The 23,291-nt window shown below is 40.5% G+C and overlaps 1 protein-coding gene across 6 annotated transcripts in view; it reads right to left on the bottom strand.

Annotated features, from left to right (window-relative positions):
* The window catches only part of RIF1 (replication timing regulatory factor 1), a 71,069-nt gene extending 48,325 nt beyond the window's left edge, over positions 1-22,744 (bottom strand). For 4 of the 6 annotated variants that reach the window (XR_008381255.1, XM_053597614.1, XM_053597615.1 and 1 more), the window contains exons 1-9: positions 22,188-22,744; positions 21,518-21,596; positions 17,869-17,965; positions 16,023-16,150; positions 15,836-15,930; positions 11,365-11,554; positions 8,381-8,473; positions 4,288-4,426; positions 552-703 (exon numbers count right to left, since the gene is read on the bottom strand). Coding sequence is in view for 5 of the 6 variants with exons in the window: in XM_053597614.1 (XP_053453589.1) it covers positions 552-703; positions 4,288-4,426; positions 8,381-8,473; positions 11,365-11,554; positions 15,836-15,930; positions 16,023-16,150; positions 17,869-17,965; positions 21,518-21,596; positions 22,188-22,291 (1,077 nt within the window). In the remaining variant the exon portion in view is untranslated. The remainder of the gene's footprint in view (positions 1-551; positions 704-4,287; positions 4,427-8,380; positions 8,474-11,364; positions 11,555-15,835; positions 15,931-16,022; positions 16,151-17,868; positions 17,966-21,517; positions 21,597-22,187) is intronic. The other 2 variants (XM_053597611.1, XM_053597612.1) reach the window with 2 other exon arrangements.
* Between the last annotated feature and the right edge of the window lie 547 nt (positions 22,745-23,291).

Below are 23,291 nucleotides of genomic sequence, written 5' to 3'. Positions count from 1 at the left end.
ACCCCCAAACCCTACAAAATATGATTACATAGTTATCACCACGTAACTATGCAGCCTAGGAAAAGGAGAAACAAAATGTAAGAACTTGATCAAACTTGTAGTGTAGCACTTGATTCCTATTTCATTAATGTTGCTTTTATGCCCAATTATCCTTTTAAAAATCTGGGGAAGAAGTCCCTTTTTAAAATCGTAATGGTTCTAAAGTAAAAACAGCCGAGTATTTGCTGATTAAAAAGGCTTTAGTAAGGTGGCGCCTGTGGCTCAAAGGTGCCGGCCCCATACACCAGAGGTGGCAGGTTCAAACCCAACCCTGGCCAAAAACTGAAAAAAAAAAAAAAAGGCTTTAGTAAAGGCACTCCATTTCAGGCAACTGAAAAATACCCTTTATAAGAAATGAACTTCTTTGCCAGGAATAAAAAGGATCTTTTATATTGTAGTCTGCTAATACTCAGCAAAAAATAACACTAAAAATTAAAACTAGCGAGAATTTAAGAACATACTAATAAAAAAAAACACACACAAAGTATTACAGTCAACACTTGAAATATTACCTGTTCAAAATTAGCAGGAAGATGAGGTCCAAGTCTCATCAGCAAATACCACCAAACTTCTAGTTTTGTTAATGCTAGAGTTTCTGTTCTTACATGGATGGAACTCAAAGGCTGCATTAGCAACTTCAATCTTTTTGCACTACATAGTATATCTTAAAAGAAAATAAGACCATAAGTAAAAGACTTAAGAGCTAAAGATTAATTTTAAAACTCAGCTAAGCAACATTCTCCATTTACCAAAGCAAGAGAATAGATTAAAAAACTAAAAAATATTATCACCAGGCTGTTCTTACTATACCAAAAACTTTCACTCTGACACTACAGTGCAGCTGGATCAAAACACTTAATATAATTAAAATATGATTTAAAATGGTAATAGATAAAATTTATTAGCTACTGTGTGTCAGAGGCGATTTTCCTACCTGGGGATGTCTGGCAATGTCTAAAATTATTTTTGGTTGTTACAAGTAAGCACATACTAACTGACATCGAGGGGACAGAGACCAGTAAATTTCCTATAAAACCCAAGACTGTCCTCAACAACAAATTACCCAGAGCAAAATGTCAAAACTTTGAGAAATACTATTCCAGTGGCTTTAGCATTCTAATTATCCCCATTTGACAAAACATAGGCATATTTTTAAATAAATTATGTCAAAAAGGGTCCCATTTTAAAAATCAGTCATTTATTTTTTCAAACTTCAGTACTGTTGGGGACACTAATTCCATTTTGGAAATCTAAACAGATTAATTTAGACTTAAGTCTGCCCTACCTTAATAATGAGATTGTTAAATTTTATCATAAAAAATTAAATCTAGGGCAGTGCCTGTGGCTCAAAGGAGTAGGGCGCCAGCCCCATATGCCAGAGGTGGCAGGTTCAAACCCAGCCCTGGCCAAAAACTGCACAAAAATAAAATAAAATAAAATAAAATAAAGCAAAACTGTCTTCAAAAAAAAAACAATTAAATCTAACCTTTAAATATTCAAAAGTATACTACATGAGCAGAAGGGGAGATCCATAAATTAATAATACAGTCTGTGCTCAAGTAACTTGTCAGAAAGACTTAAAAAGAACTTTGAAACATCAGTCAGGTCATGTACTTGACAGAACGTCATTCATCAATGTTTCTTACAACTATTTTACTATTTCAAACACTTCTGTAAGAAAATGAAGTCAAGGCTTGGCACCTATAGCACAGTGGTTACAGCGTCAGCCACATACACGGAGGGTGGTGGGCTCAAACCTGGCCTGGGCCAGCTAAACAGCAGTGACAACTACAACAAAAAACAGCGGGGCGTTGTGGCAGGCGCCTGTAGTACCAGCTACTTGGGAGGCTGAGGCAAGAGAATCACTTAAGCCCAAGAGTTTGAGGTTGCTGTGACCTGGGACACTACAGCACTCTACCGAAGGCAACACAGTGAGACTCCATCTCAAAAAAAAAAAAAAGAAAAAAGAAAAAGAAAAGAAATGAAAGTCAGGATGGGCATGATGGCTCATGCCTGTAGTCCTAACACTTTGAGAGGTAGAGGTGAGTGAATCACCTGAGCTCAGGAATTCAAGACCAGCCTGAGCAAGAGCAAGATTCCATCTCTACTAAAAATAGAAAACACTAGCCAGGCGTTTTTCCACAGGGGTGGTTGCCTGTAGTCTCAGCTACTCGGGAGGCTAAGGCAGGAGGATCATGCTTGAACCCAGGAGTGTAAGGCTGCTGTCAGCTATGACACCACGGAACTCTACCCAGGGCAACAGAGTGAGACTCTGTCTCAACAACAACAGTAACAAAAAAAGAGAGAGAAAAAAAGAAAAGGCTCGGTGCCTGGGGCTCAAGCGGCTAAGGCACCAGCCACATACACCTGAGCTGGCGGGTTGGAATCCAGCCTGGGCCCACCAAACAACAATGACAGCTACAACCAAAAAAAGTAGACAGGCGTTGTGGTGGGCGCCTGTAGTCCCGGCTATTTGGGAGGCAGAGGCAGAATCGCTTGAGCCCAGCAGTTAGAGGTTGGTGTGAGCTGTGATGCCACAGCACTCTACTCAGGGCAACAGCTTGAGGCTCTGTCTCAAGAAAAAAGAAAGAAAAGAAAGCCAGATCTCTGTGTGAACAAGCTCTCCAGCCAGGAACACTCCTTTCTGACTTTCTAATTCATGAGAGGAACTCCATAATATCCCTCCAGTAGCAAAGATTACTTACTAGGTGCTATGCAATAAAAGTCTGCTTTTATTATAAAACCTGATTTTTTAATTCAGGACAGTGACAGGTGCCCAATGTTTAACTTCTTTTTTTAGTCTGTCATTAAGCTATTCTACCAAGTGAGATTTATTTATTTATTTTTTTAATGTCTTTTTTTTTGCAGTTTTTGGCCAGGGCTGGGTTTGCACCCACCACCTCTGGCATATGGGGCCCGCGCCCTACTCCTTTGAGCCACAGGCGCCACCCCCCAGTGAGGTTTAAATGTGTGTGGGATTCTTGGGAGGCACTTTCTAGGTTAGCTACTTGTCTGATTAGGCCGTTCTGCTTTTCTGCCTTCCCTCCTTCCTACACGTATAGTCTGCATTTAAGGCATCTTGAAGGTAACAGAAAAAGATAGTCATCTGATTCCCTCATGTCTTCCTAGATCCATACTGGTAATATATTCTAACTATGCACTCATTTCAAACAATATAGAATTTTATTGACCTTCTTTAAGCCATTTCTATTTTATGTTTTAATATGTAACCTCAACAAACTTTAATTTCTAACATTACTCTACCATGCTAAGTATGGAGGATAGACCTAAATAATTTCCAGATCATAAACCAGTACAAAAACCAGGTGACATGACATTTTCAGTTAAAAATTCTTAAGGCAGCGCCTATGGCTCAAAGGTGTAAGGCGTGGGCCCCATATGCCAGAGGTGGCGGGTTCAAACCCAGCCACAGCCAAAAACTGCAAATTCTTCTTAAAACGATACTTTAAGCTATATTTTTAATAAAATTATAGTCAATACAAATAATCTTCTGACAAAACACACCAAAAGGGAGAAGGGATTACTAATGGTCTTTGACAGAAAAAATATAGGATTAAAATCAATATTACTCAGCAAATCTGTAAACATATAGTATTGATTAAATCTGAGATAACTACCAGCTAGTAAGTGTTTATATTAAATCACTTTTTGGCTAAATACTCTTGACTTATAAATACGTTATCAAACACTGGACAAGAAGATATGGTTAGGGTAAATCAAAAGGAATTGCTTCCATATATTGTTAACCCATTATTAGGCATTTTTCTAGAGATTCTGAAAGAAAAAGGTCACCAGTCACAGATACTTATATTCTAAAGGCAATCACAATTGTCTCCAATCACCTACTAGCTGTGTGTCCTTTTGGTAAGTTAATGTCTTTAAAATAGTGATTAATACTTATACCTCAGATCCACTGTGAAGATTAAGATGTACACAAAGTACTGAACTCAGTGGTAACAAACAGTCATAAATGGTATTTATCATTTTGTTCAGTTTTTGAAATAATATAAAACAAATTTTATATTTGTGATTTTCAATAGTGTCTGGCCTTCGAATTCTATTTTCATTATAAATTTATTCTTGTTCCCACAAAAGTAAGAAATTTCAGTGACAGCTAAGTTTCAATTAAAATATCCAAAGAATCAGAAAAGCTCCATGTTTTTATCTTGTTTGGATAAAATGAATTTATACAAGAAAATGAAAATTGTTAAAACATTATTTTCTTACCTGGATTTAAAGCAAAATTATCTATTAAACTCTTCCAAGCAATAAAAGCTATTTTTTTAACCACAGGTGCTCCACTACGAAATCCTAATTCTTCTAGCTGTAACAGAGAATTGATGAAACTCCCACTTCGATGCAAGGTCTAAAAGAAAATCATTAAGGAGTTATTTATCTGCATGTAACAAAATAGGGCACTGTAGTCACTAATTTATCCATTCATTCAATTAACATATGCTCATAACTTAGGACCTCATAATCTAACAGGGAGACAAAAGACAAATTACTCACAAAACATAAAAAGATGTGTTGAGGCTCAGCACCCGTAGATCAGTGGTTAGAGTGCTGGCCACAAGCACTGGGGGTGGTGGGTTCGAACCTGGCCTGGGCCTGCTAAACAACAATGACAACTGCAACAAAAAAATAGCCAGGCATTGTGGTGGGTGTCTGAAGTCCTAGCTATGTGGGAGACTAGGGCAAGAGAATTGCTTAAGCCCAAGAGTTTGAGGTTACTTTGAGCTGAAATGCCACAGCACTCTACCAAGAGCAATGCAATGAGACTGTTTCAAAAAATAAACAAGAAAAATGTGCTAAGTATGATAACATTATGTAAAATGATAGGTATTTAAGAAAATACTAAACTCTATATACATTCAAAATTCAAGATCAAAAACATAGCTCAATGAAGTAGATAACAGATAAGAGAATATTTGTAAAACGTTAGAGAAAATTAGGAAAGTAGATAAATTCCAAACTTTATCAAGGCAACATAAAAGAAAATACATATCTGTATGAAAAATATCAATATTAGGGAACTATGTGCAGCCCTAAAACTAATAAAAACCTTTTCAAATACACTGAGATAGGCATAAAAATTGGTTAAAGACCTATGTTCATGAATGAAAAAGAAATGTAGAATATTTTAACATTTGATAATAAAATAGCAAAAGGGATAATAAGAAAACTGGAGAAATAAAAGAAAAACAAAAACCAAAAGAAACAATACTTCCAAATATTATATATAATCCAAATGGGATTATAGGAAAAGGAAAATAAAGAGTAAAATAGAAAAATGACATATAAACAATGCTTTAAGAAAAAATTATATGAACACTAACAGTCCTAAAAGTCTATAAAGATGGGCGGCGCCTGTGGCTAAGGAGTAGGGCACCAGTCCCATATGCCAGAGGTGGCGGGTTCAAAAACCAAGCCCCGGCCAAAAACCACACACACACACACACCACACACACCCACACACACACACACACACACACACACACACACACCACACACACACACACACACACACACACACACACACACACACACACACACACACAAAGTCTATAAAGATAAAATTCAAAGAATAACTTTGAAAATAAAGAATCCATAAGAAAACTACTAGATCTAGGCCAGTCATGGTGGCTCACTCCTGTAATCCTACACTCTGGGAGGCCAAAGTGGGTGGAATGCTTGAGCTCAGGAGTTCAAGACCAGCCTGAACAAGAGTGAGACACTGTCTCTACTAAAAATAGGGAAACTGGCCAGGTTGGCCAGGTGTGTTGGCAGATGCCTGCCATCCTAGCTACTTGGGAGGCTGACGCCAAAGGATCACTTGAGCCCAGAAGTTTTAGGTTGCTGTGAGCTAAGATGACACAACAACACTCTAAGCTAGGCAAGAGAGGAGACTGTCTCCCCCATACCCCATTTCTCCCCAAAACAAGATCTAATAAACAAATTCAGCATGTTGCAAAGAAAAATACCAACACATGAAAATCAGTTGTAATTCTTTTTTTTTTGTAGAGACAGAGTATCACTTTATGGCCCTCAGTAGAGTGCCGTGGCCTCACACAGCTCACAGCAACCTCCAATTCCTGGGCTTAAGCGATTCTCTTGCCTCAGCCTCCCGAGTAGCTGGGACTACAAAAAATCAGTTGTAATTCTACACACCAGCAATGAACAATATACAAAAGGACATCATGAAGGCAATTCCACTTATACAGCACCTAAGAGAAATACTTAGGAATAGTTCTTCCCAAAGAAGTGACAGACTTAGATGATAAAAATTACAAAGCATTAAAGAAATTAAAGAGGTAGGCTTGGTGCCTGTAGCACAGTGGCTATGGCGCCAGCTAAACGCACTGAGGGTGGCAGGTTCAAACCCGGCGCAGACCAGCTAAATGCAACAAAAAAATAAAGCTGGGTGTTGTGGCGGGTGCCTGTAGTCCCAGCTACTTGGGAGGCTGAAGCAAGAGAATAGCTTAAGCCCAAGAGTTTCAGATTGCTATGAGCTGTGACGCCACAGCACTCTACTGAGGGCAACATATAAGACTCTGTCTCAAAAAAAAAGAAAAAGGAAATTAAAGATGTAAATAAATGGGGTCATCTGTGTTCATGGGTAGGAAGACTAAACATTGTTAAAATGTCAACTACCCAAAGCAATCTGCAGGTTCACGGCAATCCCTATTAAGATTCCAACAGCCTTTCACAGATAAGGTAAGATAATCCTCAGACTGCAAACAGCTTCAAGTAGCCAAAACAATCTTGAAACAGAATAAAATTAGAGAATTCATTATATAACAACACTAATTAAAACATATGGTAATGACTACACTAATTAAAACATATGGTACTGGCATAAACGACATATAGGCCAAAAGAATATTGTGCATGAAATAAATCCTTGCACATGTGCTCAAATTCATTCTTGAGCAAGGTACCCCAACCATTCAAAAGAGCAAAGTCTTTTCAACAAATGGTGCTGGGAAAGCAGAGCATCCACATGCAAAATAATGAATGTGGACCCTTACGTGGCTTATATCATTTCCAACTACTAACTCAAAATGGTTCAAAGATCTAAATAAAATAAGTATATTGTCCTACCCCTTCCCCTATAACTGGGCTGAATGGTTCTCATTATTCACCATATTAATGTTCGAAGGCCACCACCCTCAAACACTGAATTAGTATATTTTGAGCCATGGCTCTTCTGGGAAATATACATTAGCTTTCTTTGAGTCTCTGGTCACATTTGTCAACTGTTCAATAGCATAACCTTGTTTTAATATTGTTTCTGTTAACTGATACCTTACCCTTCATTTATATTGTTGATTCCTTAACATCAAAATCAAGGACAACAGCACTCTAACTCATAACAAAGCTTATTGCCATTAGGTAACTTGTCTGAGGACTGCTTTAGCCAGTAACATTAAGAAAAAACACAGAGGACGGCGCCTGTGGCTCAGTCAGTAAGGTGCCGGCCCCATATACCGAGGGTGGCGGGTTCAAACCTGGCCCCGGCCTAACTGCAACCAAAAAATAGCCGGGCGTTGTGGCGGGCGCCTGTAGTCCCAGCTACTTGGGAGGCTGAGGCAAGAGAATCACTTAAGCCCAGGAGTTGGAGGTTGCTGTGAGCTGTGTGAGGCCACGGCACTCTACCGAGGGCCATAAAGTGAGACCCTGTCTCTACAAAAAAAAAAAAAAAAAAAAGAAAAAACACAGAAAACATGGCACTACATGGACCATAAAAAGATACCTATTTAAGGTGTGAGAGCTAAAACAGAAAAGGCAGAGCAAAGGCACAGGCATGGGGCTCACAGCCATAATCCTAGCACTATGGGAGGCTGAGATGGGTGGATTACTTGAACTCAGGAGTTTGAGACCAGCCTGAGCAAGAGTGAGACCCCCTTCTTTAAAAATAGCCGGATGCTGTAGCAGGCACCTGTAGTTCCAGGTACTTGGGAGGCTGAGGCAAAGAGGATCACATAAGCCTAAGAGTTTAAGGTTGCTGTGAGCTATGACATTACAGCACTCTACCAAGGGCAACAAAGTGAGACTCTGCCTTTAAAAAAAAAAAGGCATAGCATAACCTTGCTTGACTTCAACTGTGAACATATATATTGGGTGTCCTCTGGCTATGGACAAATGGCAGAAAATGCTGTGGCAAGTAGTTATTTGGAGTTCATAAATACATTTTAGTGAGTAGGTAAATATGTTAAGGAATGTATGAATAAATAATCAGGATCAACTGTACTGCACAAAATTAAGACAATAAAGGGTACGGCATGTAAAAACTGTGGACTATTAACTATACACTTACCTTTCCAAGTAGTTTAACAAACAAAGGCCATAATTTTAACACATAAGTCTCATTTTTACTCATAAATAGCTTTTGGAGTTCTGAGATTAATTTCTGCAAACAAAAGCAAAATTATTTACCAAATAAACTCTTGAAATAGAAAAAAAAAATCCAGTATCAAAGACTAGATTAAGTTTCAAAAATTGATTCCCTCAGCCAAGTAACCCTTTGCATAATTAATAAAAATACCACCTTTGAAAAACCCAAAATACAAACTCCAAAGCACATAGCAAATCTGAAAGAGTTTTGGGTAAATAAATATTTTAACATAAACCCCTAGATCTTACCATTAACACTTTACTATGTTTGCCTTTTAACACTGCAGTCCCAAATTCCCCATGGCTAAACACGCTGGTACCAATTGTATTTACAGCCATGCCCCATCACTCCTTCCATCACTGCCTGGGCTCTGCCTGTCAGATAAGCAAGAGCCTTAGATTCTCACAGGAGCATGAATCCTACTGTTAATTGTACATAGGAGGGATCTAGGTTGCATGCTCCTTATGAGAAACTAATGCCTGATAATCTGAGGTGGAACTGAAGTGCTGATGCTAGCACTAGGGAGAAACTACAAGTACAGATTATAATTAGCAGAGGCTCTACAGCACAGAGACCATAGCAAATCAACTGCTTTCAGATTCGTATCAAAACCGTTTCTCCCCACCCACCCAGGAAAGATCATCTTCCATAAAACTGGTCCCTGGTACCAAAAGTTGGGACCACTGTTATAGTATGTGGCCATTCTACCATCATCTCTCAATCCACCATTTTTTTTGCAGTTTTTTGACCGGGGCTGGGTTTGAACCCACCACCTCCTGCATATGGGGCCGGCACCCTACCCCTTTGAGCCACAGGTGCCGCCCTCAGCATATTTTTTTCTACCAATATACTTTACCCTAATAATTTCAGAATGTGCATTCTTAACTAGAGTTCAAATAATAATATATTAAGGTCAGGCACGGTGGCTCATACCTATAATGCTATTTATCTGGAAGGCCAAGGTGGGAGGATCACTTTTAATCTCAGAAGTTCAAGATCAGCCTAAGCAAGAGTGAGACCCCAGCTTTACTAAAATAAAAAAAAAAATGAGTTGGGTGTTAATGGTGGGCGCCTGTAGTCCCAGCTACTCAGGAGGCTCAAGCAGAAGGATCACTTGAGCCCAGGAGTTAAGAGATTGCTATGAGCTAGGCTGACACCATGGCACTCAAGCTTGGGGCAACAGAATTACACTCTTTCTCAAAGAAAAAGAAAAGAACAATACATTAATAGCTTCATGGCCAACGGACATCTCCGAATATTTTATCTCAATTGTAAGGATTTTTTGGCTTGGGGCCCATAGCTCAGTGAGTAGGGCACAGCGGGGTTCTAGCCTGCTAAACAACAGTGACTATTGCAACCAAAAAACAGCTGGGCGTTGTGGCAGGCACCTGTAGTCCCAGCTATTCGGGAGGCTAAGACAAGAAAACTGTTTAAGCCCAAGAGTTTGAGGTTACTGTGAGCTGTGATGCCATAGCATTCTACCAAGGGTGACATAGTGAGACTGTGTCTTAAAAAAAAAAAAAAGTTATAAGGATTTTAAGTAAGATACTAAAAAATGAACGAACTCGTCAGACTAAAACAAACCACAACTTGGAGCATAACTTGCAATTATGCTCTCAACATTACCAAGAGGCCTCTCAAATTTACAATACAAATAAACCCCCCCCCCCCATTTTAGAATCTGGAAGGCTCCCTCATTGCCTGGATTATTGCAGTTATCTCCTCACTGGTCTCCCTGCTCTACTCAAGCATGCCCCCACCCCAGTCTATTCTCAATATAACAGACCAACACAGTCAGTATTTCCTTTAAAACCCAAGTCATTACATATCGCTCCTAGGCTCAAAACCTTCAAATATAGCTTTCTATTATAGCCTAGACCAATAACCAAATCCTTACAATGGCCACCCCAAGGCCCCATGTAATTGGGTCCTCTCTTCCTCTGACATCATCGTCTTTCTCTCTCACCCTCATTCACTTGGCTACTGCTCTAACATCCGCAATGTTTCCTGTGTACACCAACCAGGTACACAAACCTAGGAGCAGGGCCTGTTCAAAGTTCTCTTGCATGGAATGAGCTTATCCCACATTATCCATACAGCTACCACCTGGACTGCTTTCAAATCACTATTCACATGTCCTATTCTTGTAGCTCATCTGCTTTTTAGAGTAGATATTAGAACATAAAAACTCATATTCTACTTCCCTGTCCACTTCACCATTCCTCTCTGGTAGTACCCTCTATCCAGTTCTACCTGCTTCCCTAATGCATCATAAGACTTTATTTTGTATCCCACTAGAGAATAAGCTCCACAAGTTCCTTGTGTTCACTGCCATATTCACAGGGCTTGGAACAATGCAATGCATTTAAAAGGTGCTCAATAAATACCTGTTTCAAGAACAAAGCCCAGAAAACCTAAAATCTGAGGCAAGTAATAAGTAGGAAATTGTACAGACTAAGTTAAGGTGATGTACATGTTAAATTTCTACCTACTGGGCTTATACAGTAACAACTCAGACAGCACTTAATCAATCAATGTCCTCTCCTTTTCAGAAATATAATCCCGATTAAGCAAAGGGAGGGAGCTGATAAAAAGGAAAAAAAAAAAATTACAGTCTCTTTCTAGTCCCCATTCACTGGCAATGGGGTAAAATGCCTAGACTTCAGTAAAAATGAACAAACAGCTCTCTTCTTTGTGGTTATGTAGCAGTAGTGTGAGTACATTAACTTAAGCAATTTTTTCCCGTGTAACAAATTATCAAGTTATTAAGCAATTCTTTGTTTTAATTCAAAGCTAAACTTCTAGATCATAGAAATCATTACACCAATACAAGCCCAGACTGCATTTTAAGCTTAGCACAAGACCCTCTGATAAAGTACCCAGAAAATCCTTAGAGTAATACTTACAGTAGTCATAAGCTGCTCTGTAATAGATGCTATTTCTTGCTGTTTCTGAAGCAACAATGGCATTCCCATCTCTAGAGCAGTTGCTCCCCGCAAATGTACCTTTTGGGCTGAATGAACCACTAATGGTATGACCAGTTTTGCCCATCTTACTGATTCTTCTCCCATCTGAACTGGAGCTTGCTCAATTAGCCTATCATAGAGAAGAAATCAACAAATAAACAGCTTGACCTCACTACCAGGAAAATAAGTGACACATGAAGTATGCATAGCATGGCCCATTTGTCTTAAAATATATCCACACATGAGAAATGGATCTAATATTTACTTGCTAATTTGTACATCTCTGTATTGTTTTTATAAATTAAAAAAATAAGAGCACATTGGGCAGCGCCTATAGCTCAGTGGGTAGGGTGCCAGCCCCATATACTAAAAGAGGCGGGTTTGAACTGGCCCTGGCTAAACTGCAAAACAAAAAACAGCTGGAGGCGGTGCCTGTGGCTCAAGGAGTAGGGTGCCGGTCCCATATGCCGGAGGTGGTGGGTTCAAACTCAGCCCCGGCCAAAAATAAAAAAAAAAAAAAAAAAAAAAAAAGAATCAAAAAATAGCTGGGCGTTGTAGCATGTGCCTATAGTCCCAGCTACTTGGGAGGCTAAAGCAAGAGAATCGCCTAAGCTCCAGAGTTGGAGGTTGCTGTGAGCTCTAATGCCAAGGAACTCTGAGGGCGATAAACTGAGACTCTGTCTCAAAAAATAAATAAATAAATAAAATAAAAATTACTTGTGCAGGTCCTTGAGCTATGACAACAGGAGGCATTCTACCCTGTTTCCCGGAAAATAAGACAGTGTCTTATTTTAAAGTGTGCTCCCAAAGATGCGCTAGGTCTTATTTTCAGGTGATGTCTTATCTTTCCTGCAAGTAGGTCTTATTTTTGGAGGATGTCTTATTTTCAGGGAAACCGGGTAGAAGGTACAGACTTAGAAGATGAAAGCTCCAAGCCTGTTACTGCCCCTGAAGCTTCCCAGTAGGACATTATGTGGAGGTGAAAGATGGTGATACTGATCATCCTTACCCTGTGTAGGCCCACACAGATATATATCTTTGATCGTTAACAAAAAAGTTTAAATAGTTAAAAAAAAAATTAAATAAAGTTTGCAAAATAAGAATAAAAGGAAATACTTTTATGCAGGTATACAGTGTGTTTGTGTTTTCAGCTAAATGTTGTAATACGAGAGTCAAAAAGTTAAAAATTGTAAGTTTTTAAAGTAATAAAGTTACAGTAAGCTAAGACTGATGTATTATTAAAGAAAATTTTAGAATCCTAGCACTTTGGGAGGCTGAGGTTGGTAGACTGCTTGAGCTCAGGAGTTTGAGACCAGCCCAGCCTAAGCAAGACCACCACCTGATCTCCACTAAAAGTAGAAAAACTAGCTGGACATTGTAGCAGACGCCTGTAGTCCCAGTACTTGGGAGGCTAAGGCAAAAGGATGTCTTGAGCCCAGTAGTTTGAAGTTGCTATGAGCTATGATGACAGTTATATATAGCACTATGCCCAGGGTGACGGACTGTCTCAAAAATTAAAAATTAGGGCAGCGCCTGTGGCTCAGTGGCTAGAGTGCCAGCCCCCTATACGGAGGGTGGTGGGTTCAAACCTGCCCCAGCCAAACTACAACAAAAAATAACTGGGCGTTGTGGCGGGCGCCTATAGTCCCAGCTACTGTGTAGGCTGAGGCAAGAGAATCACCTAAGCCCAGGAGCTGGAGGCTGCTGTGAGCTGTGATGCCACAGCACTCTACCAAGGGCGATAAAGTGAGACCGTCTCTTAAAAAAAAAAAAAAAAAAATTAAATTACAAGGGTAGCACCTGTAGCTCAGTGGGTAGGGCACCACTGGTGGGTTCGACCCCAGCCTGAGACTGACAAACAACAAGTACAACAAAAAAATAGCCAGGTGTTGTGGTGGGTGCCTGCAGTCCCAGCTACTTGGGAGGCTGAGGCAAGAGAATGGCTTGAGCCCAAGAGTTTGAGGTTACTGTGAGCTGTGATGACACAGCACTCTACACAGGATGACAGCTGGAGACTCTGCCTCAAAAAATAAATAAATAAAAATAAATTACAAAAATCAAGTTTTTACATATTTAGTGAGTTGGTGTAGTCTGATTGTACAGTGTTTATATAAGTAAGGTTTATAGTAGGTCACATTCACTCACTACTCATTCACTAAGATCAACTTCCGGTCCTGTGAGCTCTATACTCATGAAGGTGCCCAGCTGAGCGCAGTGGCTCACACCTATAATCCTTGCTGTCTCAGAGGCCAAGGTGAATAGATCACCTGACTGAGCAAGAGTGAGACTCCACCTTTACTAAAATAGAAAAACTAGCAGAGTGCTGCAGCAGGCAACTGTAGTCTTTGCTACTAGGGAGGCTGAAGCAAGGGGATCTCTTGAGCCTAAGAGTTTCAGGTTACTGTGAGCTATGATGAGGGCTACAATACTCTGCCCAGGTAACAGAATGAAATTCTGCCTCCAAAAAAAAAAAAAAAAAAGTGCCCTATATAGGTATACCATTTTTAAATCTCTTATACTGTTATTTAGTGTACCCTTTCTCTGTTTGCACATTTATACACAAACACAATTGTGTCATAATTGCCTATTCAGTACAGCAATTTGCTGCACAGGTTCATAGCCTAAGAGCAATAATACTAAGTTTTATTAGTATTTAATACAATACAATACAATAAAATAAAATAAATACATACATAAATAAATAAAATACAATACAGTTTTATTTAATACAATACCTAAGTTTGTGTAGGGGCACTATGTATTTCCACAATAATAAAATCAATTAATGACACATTTCTCAGAATATATCCCCATCACTAAGTGATGCCTGACTGTATCTACATAAAACCTATACATATCCCTTCCATATACTTCAAATCATGTCCAGATTATTTCTAATACCTAGTACAATGTAAATGCTACTTAGTATTCTACTATATTGTTTAGGGAATGACAGAGGAAAAAAGCCTAATATTCAATATTTGAGAATTTTTTTATCTGCAGTTGTTGAGTCCTGGGATGTGGAACCTAGAGATACAAGGGGCCAATGTACTAATTATACTATTAAATTCAATATTCTTACTGAAAAGAAACATTATACAAGGTCAACATTAACCAGAGTATCAGAACACCACGTAAAGCAAATAGCTCAATAACTAAAAAAAACCTTTAAGGAATGAAAAACAAAACAAAGGCTCGATGCCTGTGGCTCAAGCAGCTAAGGCACCAGCCATATACAACTGAGCTGGCGGGTTCGAATCCAGCCCGGGCCTGCCAAACAACGACAGCTGCAACCAAAAAATAGCTGGGCATTGTGGCAGGCGCCTGTAGTCCCAGCTATTTGGGAGCGGACGCAGGAGAATCGCATGAGCCCAGGAGCTGGAGGTTGCTATGAGCAGTGATGCTACAGTACTCTATCCAGGGTGACAGCTTGAGGTGCTGTCTCAAAAAAAAAAGAAAAGAAAAGAAAAAGAAAAACAAGACAAAAATAATGTCAGTTTGTGGTGGTAGTATATTTCCTTAAGAACAGAGATGAGAGGGAGGCACCTGTGGCTCATGAGTAGGGTGCCAGCCCCATATACCAAGGGTGGCGGGTTTGAACCCAGCCCTGGCCAAACTGTAACAAAAAATAGCCGGGCATTGTGGTGGGACCCTGTAGACCCAGGTACTCGGGAGGCTGAGGCAATAGAATCCCCTAAACCCAAGAGCTGGAGGTTGCTGTGAACTGTGACGCCACAGCACTCTACTGAGGGCAACAAAGTGAGACTCTATCTCTACAAAAAAAAAAAGAACAGATGAATAGAAGACAATTTTCTTTTCCTTGCTAGGCACTAAAACTGCCTTCCCAAAGGAACATCCCTCCCCCAATAGCCCATTTATGAATTCGTATTTTTTTAAACCCTTACAAAAGCTGTACAAAGATTTTTTTTTTAGAGACAGTTTCACTTTACTGCCCTCAGTAGAGTGCCGTGGCATCATACGGCTCACAGCAACCTCCAGCTCTTGGGCTTATGGGATTCTCTTGCCTCAGCCTCCCGAGCAGCTGGGACTACAGGCGCCCGCCACAACGCCCGGCTATTTTTTTGTTGTTGCAGTTTGGCCGGGGCTGGGTTTGAACCCACCACCCTCGGCATATGGGGCTGGCGCCCTACACACTGAGCCACAGGCGCTGCCCAACAAAGATTATTTTTTAAACAAGAAGTATGTTATCAGTAGGAACATAATCATGTTTATTTTTAAAACCATACTAGCAACTTATACATACCTACTTCTATCTTCCTGCTATTGTTTTTTCTTAAGTCTTGTAGTATAAAAGATAGTTCCTTCTTTTAACACCTCAAATTTAAATCCAAAACATCCACTCCTTGAACTAAATTCTAAATTCCAATTTGTACAACATCCAAATGCATACCTTATGATAACATTTAGTGCTTCAAAATCAACAACAGCAGAATGCATTTCTCCTTTATTAAATAATAGTTCTAATGAATCAATAATACTGGGTACCTAAAAGACAGACAAAATAAATACAAATTAAGTAAACTCGAAGTGTTTTTATTGGTATATAGTTAAAAGGATATATACAAAACTACACTCACCATTTTGCCAACAACTTCAGTAGGAAATGTCTGCTTAGAAATCACCCAAAGTGCCCTCGTACGTACATTTTTATCTGGACTCTTAACAATATCATTCAATTTTGAAAGCAGTTCTTTAATATTTGCCTCTGAAAAACAAGCAGGTTTAATTTTAATTGTGCAGAACAGTTTATACTCCTTAAAAACCCGAAATATGGGGCGCCGGCCCCATATGCCAAAGGTGGTGGGTTCAAACCCAGCCCCGGCCCAAAAAAAAAAAAAAAAATGTCTTTAGGGTGGCACCTGTGGCTCAAGGAGTAGGGCGCCAGTCCCATATGCCGGAGGTGGTGGGTTCAAACCCAGCCCCGGCCCAAAACCACAAAAAAAAAAAACCAAACCCGAAATATGGCTCAGAGCCTGTGGCTCAAGTGGCTAAGGCGCCAGCCACATACACCTGAGATGGCGGGTTCCAATTTGCCAAACAGTGAATGGCTGCAACCAAAAAAAAAATAGCCAGGCATTCTGGCAGGCACCTGTAATCCCAGTTACTTGGGAGGTGGAGGCAGGAGACTTGCCTGAACCCAGGAGTTGGAGGTTGCTGTGAGCTGTGTTGCCACAGCACTCTACCCAGGGCAACAGCTCTGTCTCAAAAAAATAAATAAATAAATAAAACATAACATACTCTTCAATTATAAAACAAATGCATATCCAAAGAAAAGGATCAAAGAACCACTGCTGATATCAAAACTTCCCCAAAGCATTAAATTCAGATTAGAGGGAAGGTATATTCAGAGAAAGTAGAGTGGCGCCTGTGGCTCAGTGAGTAGGGCACCAGCCCCATATACCAAGGGTGGTGGGTTCAAACTCAGCCCCAGTCAAACTGCAACAACAAAAAAATAGCTGGCGTTGTAGAGGGCAAAAGAATTGCCTAAGCCCCGGAGTTGGAGGTCGCTGTGAGCTGTGAGGCCACGGCACTCTACCAAGGGCGACAAAATGAGACTGTCTCTTTAAAAAAAAAAAGAAAGAAAGAAAATAAATAGTAGACTCAAAATAACAAGTATTTGTGCAACTCAAATAACTATAGGTATCATTGGTAGGTTTGAACACAGGAGATGATTTTTGGCAAGATGCTATAAATTCTGCATCTCTGCTCCAAAATAAACTATACCTGTTTTTTAGGTAGCTAACACTTCCATATATGTATATCCATATATATATATATATATATATCCATATATATGTATCTTTTCTCTCAGAAAAAAGATGGTAACAACTTTCACATCATTATTATCTATTTCTAATTTCTCCTCTCTAAAGATCATTTCCTAGGTTTCCTTTACAAGAGCCAACTACTAACTACAGAGCAAGAGCTGAGACGACTTGAAACTTCAAAAGCATCAGGTACCATGCTTTCATTACCACTTTTAGTTACAAATTTGATACTGGTAAAAATATTATCATCTTTTTTCTTTTTCTTTCTTGTTTTTTTTTGGACTGTCAGAGTCTCATTCTTGCTCAAGCTGGTCTTGAACTCCTAATCTCAAGCAATCCTCCCTCCACACCCAGCATTAAAGAACTTTTCAATTCAGCATGTTCCTTACTACATATGTTAGAATAAAAGTTTCCACTATCACTGCAATTTTAAAATATATTTTTTAAAACAAATTTTATAGTGTCAAAGTTATAGTTATGTCTATTTGATCATAATATTCTAAGCATTTCTTTTTCTGAAGCAAATTCCAAACTATTAGTTATAAGACTAATCCAGAGATGATAATATTTTTACCAGTATCAAACTATTTATACTTCAAGCTTAAGACTTTATATATACAACCTAAAAATATTAAGTCATAATAAATTTATCTACCTGATAATTCTGAAGTAATTTTGGGATTATACAAGCAAAACCCCAAGGCTTGTAGGGCAGCACTACTCAGCTCCGAATTTTGATTAGAAATGTGAGTCTACAAAAAAAAAAAGAAAAAAAGAAATGTGAGTCTACAAAAACAAAATTACATTTATTACAAACACGTGCAATTGTAAATCAATTTTTAGAAAGTAAAACTAGCATATTCATCACATTTTAATCTGATCAAAAATCTTTCTGAGAATAAGCCAAAAGGAATGTAAGATCAGAAGCCATGAATACAGCTTGGCCCCCCAAAAGAAGAAGGAACTAGATAGAGGTCAACTCCATGAAGATAAAAGACACCTTTACACTTGTGAAAGCAAAGAAAAAGAAGATGAAAGATGCTAAAGATACTACAAAGGAAAAATGCCCTATTAAAGAGTAAGCAAAAGACTCATATGCATAAGATGACATCCTAGCTTTAGAGTGCAGTGTGAGGGCCCCTCTTCCTCTAAGACTGGGAGAGGGAAGAGGCTGGAATGTAACATTTACTAAGTATCTAGTATTTGCTAGCTTTAAACATCATATCAATATGAAAGTAAAAAACTTTTTTTTTGAGACAGTCTCAAGCTGTTGCCCTGGGTAGAGTGCCAAGGCATCCATCACGGCTCACAGCGACCTGAAACTCTTGAGCTTAAGGGATTCTCCTGCCTCAGCCTCCCAAGTAGCGAGGACTACAGGTGCCCCCACCACAAAGCCAGGCTATTTTTTTGTTTTTGTTGCAGTTGTCATTGTTTAGCTAGCCCGGGCCGGATTCAAACCTGCCAGCCTCGGTGTACGTGGTCAGCGTCCTACCCACTGAGCTATGGCCTACTTTAGATATAAGGAAATCATAATCCATGTCAATCTAGAATCCAAGGTCCAACCCATACTATGCATATAAAAGCCCAAACCTGTCAAATGGAGTCTCAACATATCCTGTGATATTTACTTGTAACTCTGTGCCCTCTTTCCTCATATCATTTTATACTCCAAAGTTATTTATCTTCAAAATCCCCCATATCTCTTTGAGTCAAATATCCAAGAATCTCTAATTGTTATTCTTAAACAAGGAGAACAGCAAATGCTAGTAGTTAAATAGCAACCAGTTAAGGATGGTGACTCTTGAGAGCTATTGTTATATCTCCTGGATAATAGCACACATCTGTGAAAGGTATCTGTTTGAAAGTATTCCTCAAAAGTGTTATGTTTTGGCCAGGAGCAGTGGCTCATGCCTGTATCCCAGCACTCTAAGAAGCTGTGGGGGGAGGACCCCTTGAGCTCAGGAGCTTGAGACCAGCCTAAGCAAGAGAGATCCTGTCTCCACTAAAAATATACTAACTGGGTGTTGTGTGGGGTACCTGTAGTACCAGCTACTTGAGAAGCTGAGGCAGGATTGCTTGAACCCCAGGAGTTTGATATTACTGTGAGCTAGACTGAGGTAAGGCAGTTAAGCCCAGGACAACAAACTGAAACTCTGTCTCAAAAGAAGAAAGAAAGAAAAGGTAATGTGGCCTCGGGCTTGGAACCCGTAGCTCAGTGACTAGGGTGCCAGCCATATACACTGGAGCTTGCGGGTTCGATCCAGCCCTGGCCTGCCAAACAACAATGACAACTGCAACCAAACAAATGCCAGGCAGCGCCTGTAGTCCCAGTACTTGGGAGGCTGAGGCAAAAGAATTGCTTAATAAGCCCAAGTGTTCAAGGTTGCTGTGAACTGTGACTCCAGGGTACTACTGTGACTCCACGATACTCTAACAAGAGGGACATATTGAGACTCTGTCTCAAAAAGAAAAAAAAAAAAGAAAAGATGATACATTTTATCTTCCTGCCTTTTTCTTTTTTTTTTGGAGTCAAAACCTCATTCTGTGCCATGGCATCATCATAGCTCACAGCAACCTCAAACTCTTGGGCTCAAGTGATCTTTTTATCTCAGCCTCCAGAGTAGCTGGACTATAGGCATCCACCACAAAGCCCAGCTAGGTTTTCTATTTTTAGCAGAGATAATGTCTCACTCTTGCTCAGGCCCTAAGCTCAAGTTACCCTCCTGTCTCAGCCTCCTAGACTGCAAGGATTACAGGCTTGAGCCACTTCACCCAGCCGTTTTATCTTCAAAAATGTATGTGTCCCGGCTCGACGCCTGTAGCTCAAGCAGCCAAGGCGCCAGGCACATACACAAGAGCTGGCGGGTTCGAATCCAGCCCGGGCCTGTCAAGCAACAATGACTACAACCAAAAAATAGCCGGGTGTTGTGGCAGGCACCGGTAGTCCCAGCTGTTTGGGAGGCTGAGGCAAGAGAATCGCTTAAGCCCAGGAGTTCAAGGTTGCTGTGAGCTGTGACACCACAGCACTCTACCCAGGGTGACAGCTTGAAGCTCTGTCTCAAAAAAAAAAGTGTTCCTAGATATAATCCTACCTGAATTCCAAACAGCAACATAGAACCATATTTCATTTTACCTAGTGTGCTTCCTATTCTGAATGCCAAGTATCTTTTTATTGCTTATTTGCATGGAAAACGTCTCGTTTATTCTATTATCAATCTCCCATGTACATTCAAATAATCATCAGCAACTTTAGTTACAAACTCTATGTACAAACAGTTCATACAACCTGACTCAAAATCCATGCACTAGATTTCCTGATACTACAAATGGTATACATATGAAGATGCATATCTTCATCACATCATATTGCTGAAATATAATTAAGAAAATGGGATAATAAACAATGTCATTGATATTATTTAATAATGCCATTAAGTAACCACCACAAAATAAAGTGTGTGCTCAAATGAACATAAACTGTTAACAATTATGACGATACTTAGAGTAAGCAGTATCTCAAATGTTTTGGCCAGAAATCATGCTAAAATGTACAATACTTGTTTTAAAAGCACAAAAAATTGGACGTAAAAAAACTCAAAGGGACCTTGGAGATTTCAATCTTCTCATTCTAAAATCAAGAAAATTGAAAAGTTAGGTATGAAAGGCAAGTAGCAAAGCCCGAGTAATCAAGTTGTTATGGAGTGAGCGATCAAAGTAAGGATAAAAACATAGGTCATTAGTTTAACTATACCATCTCTCTTAAAAACAAGCAAAAAACTCAATGAATCCCCAACAATAAAAAAAAAAAAAAGAAAAAAAAAAACAAGCAAAAAAAAGGTAACATAACAATGGCTGTGTCTAACAGAGTGAATATTTTTAAAAACTAAAGACAATTATAATTTTAGAAGCATTTAGTTAGAAAAGTACACTCCCAAAACAATTAAATGATCTCTAATTATTGCTTTAAAAAACATGGGCTGTGGATTCAAGTGGCCTGGGGCGACTTTAGGCAAATTAGATCAATTTCTTAATCTGCAAAATGGTAACTGAACAATAATCTCATTGAGGTATAGAGAATTAAGTAAGAGAAAGCATGTAAGCCATTCTCCTGCCTCAGCCTCCCAGCTGAGACTACAGGCTACTTGAGAAGACAGTACCTTAGAAGTTTTAGGTAATCAACAGACAGTATTATAATCAGTCAGTAGCACTGCCATTATTTTATTTTAGGTTCAAATTTTTGGTCCGCTGGTAAAACATTTTAAAGCCACCAAAAGTGAAAAACTACTTAATAAACACATACATACCTTCAAGACTTTATACAGTCGAGGAAGTTTTTTCTCAATTTCTATAATTACTTCTTTTCCTTCTTCTCCAGTCATACGACTTAAAAAGCAAAAAGAACACAATTTATGCAAGTGGCAGAAGCAAAAAAGTACTTTACTTACTCCTTAAAATATCTGCATTATTTTTTTGAAGATTACTTTCTATCTCTTGCCACAAAAAAAAAATTAACTTTTTGCATTCAGTGCGCAAGTTTGACAGTCTGACTCTAAAAACAGAACAGAGAACTTTTATCCCTAGTTACAAATTTACTAAAGCCTTACGAAAAACTGCATAAAGGTTTAATAAATTTCTGCAGAAATATTCTAAAGCATTTTGGAATTAAAGTGAAAACCAGGTTCTATTAAAACCTCAATTCTGAGTGGCTACATTTTCCCCGATGCTTCACGAGTTTATACTGAAAACCACCCCTACCAACACTTCCAATCAAAACTTTTAAAAACCCCTCGCTCGCAAGACACTTGCGCAGCAGGGTCCCTCCTTGCAGATACCGTAAGCGCTGCAACAGCACCTGGTAACGCTACTTAGCCACCATCTCCCCAGCTCGGCGACTCCAGCGTCCTCACTTCTAGATTCACTCCTCCCATCCAACCATCTTCTTTCTCCCGACGGAGCCCCCTCAGCGGGCCTCACCTGGTCAGAGTCAGGTAAGCATCAGTCTGCTCTCCATGGGAGGCGGAAGCGTCTTCCAAAGTCTCCAACAGCGGCGCGAGGGGGCTCTGACCCCTGGCCGTCATGTCGGCCACCCTGAGGCCGGGACCGGAAGAGGAGAAAACCCAGTGACCGACAGAAAGAGCCCCGCAGCGCGCAGCGGGAGCCCGGCCGCCGCGGCCTCTCCCCCACGCTGCGTCCACACCCGGAGCCCAACCTCCTCTTCCGAGTGGCACCACACGCCGGGCCCACGCTCGCCGGGGCCTGAGCCGCTCCCGCCACCACTTTCCCGGGCCGCTTTCAACAGAGGGAGGAGACCGGCGGGGGGCGGGAGAAGCCCAGGGAGCCAGGCGTCTCGCCGCGAGGGGGCGGAGGCTGAGCCACACCGAGGAGTCCCCGCAGCCTACCGTGTCCCTGAAATTTACCCTCACGTACAAAGACCAGAACTGGGCCCGCTCCACCGCTGCCCCTCCGCCCCCGGACGCGGCCGGAGCTCGACTTCCCCGGCTCCGGCTGTTTACTCACGCGTGCAGCCCGCTCCCTCCCAGACCAAGATGGCGACAGGGGCGGGCCCACGAGCGCGCGGGAGAGCGGCAGGCATGGCGGGAGAGGCTCGAGCCAATCCAACAGGCAGCCGCGCACCGGAGTCATCGATGGCTGCCCTTACCTGGCCAGATGCACCGCCCCGCCCCTTGGGCCACCCTCAGGTGACGTTGCTTTGCCTAACGCTAGGATCTCGAAATTCGCCGTGTGGGGCCGGCGCGGTGGCTCACGCCTGTAATCCCAGCACTCTGGGAGGCCGAGGCAGGTGAGAGTTTGAGCTCACGGGTTCAGACCAGCCTGAGGAAAAAGCGAGACCCCCGTCTCTACTAAAAATAAAAGAACTGAGGCAAAAAGATCTCTTGAGCCCAGGAGTTGGAGGTTGCTGTGAACTATGATGCTACAGCACTCTACGCAGGGCGACAGCTTGAGACTCTGTCTCAAAAAAAAAAAAAAAAAAAGAGAGAGAGAGAGGTAAGAAATTCGCAGTGTGAGTGAATTATTCATATTCACCAGACTTAATACAGTGCTTGTTGAAGTACAGCA

This window comes from Nycticebus coucang, chromosome 7 (genome assembly GCF_027406575.1).
Source record: "Nycticebus coucang isolate mNycCou1 chromosome 7, mNycCou1.pri, whole genome shotgun sequence".
NCBI lineage: Eukaryota > Metazoa > Chordata > Mammalia > Primates > Lorisidae > Nycticebus > Nycticebus coucang.
The sequence above is the reverse complement of the archived record's forward strand: the minus strand, read 5'-3'. Positions and strand labels throughout refer to the sequence as shown.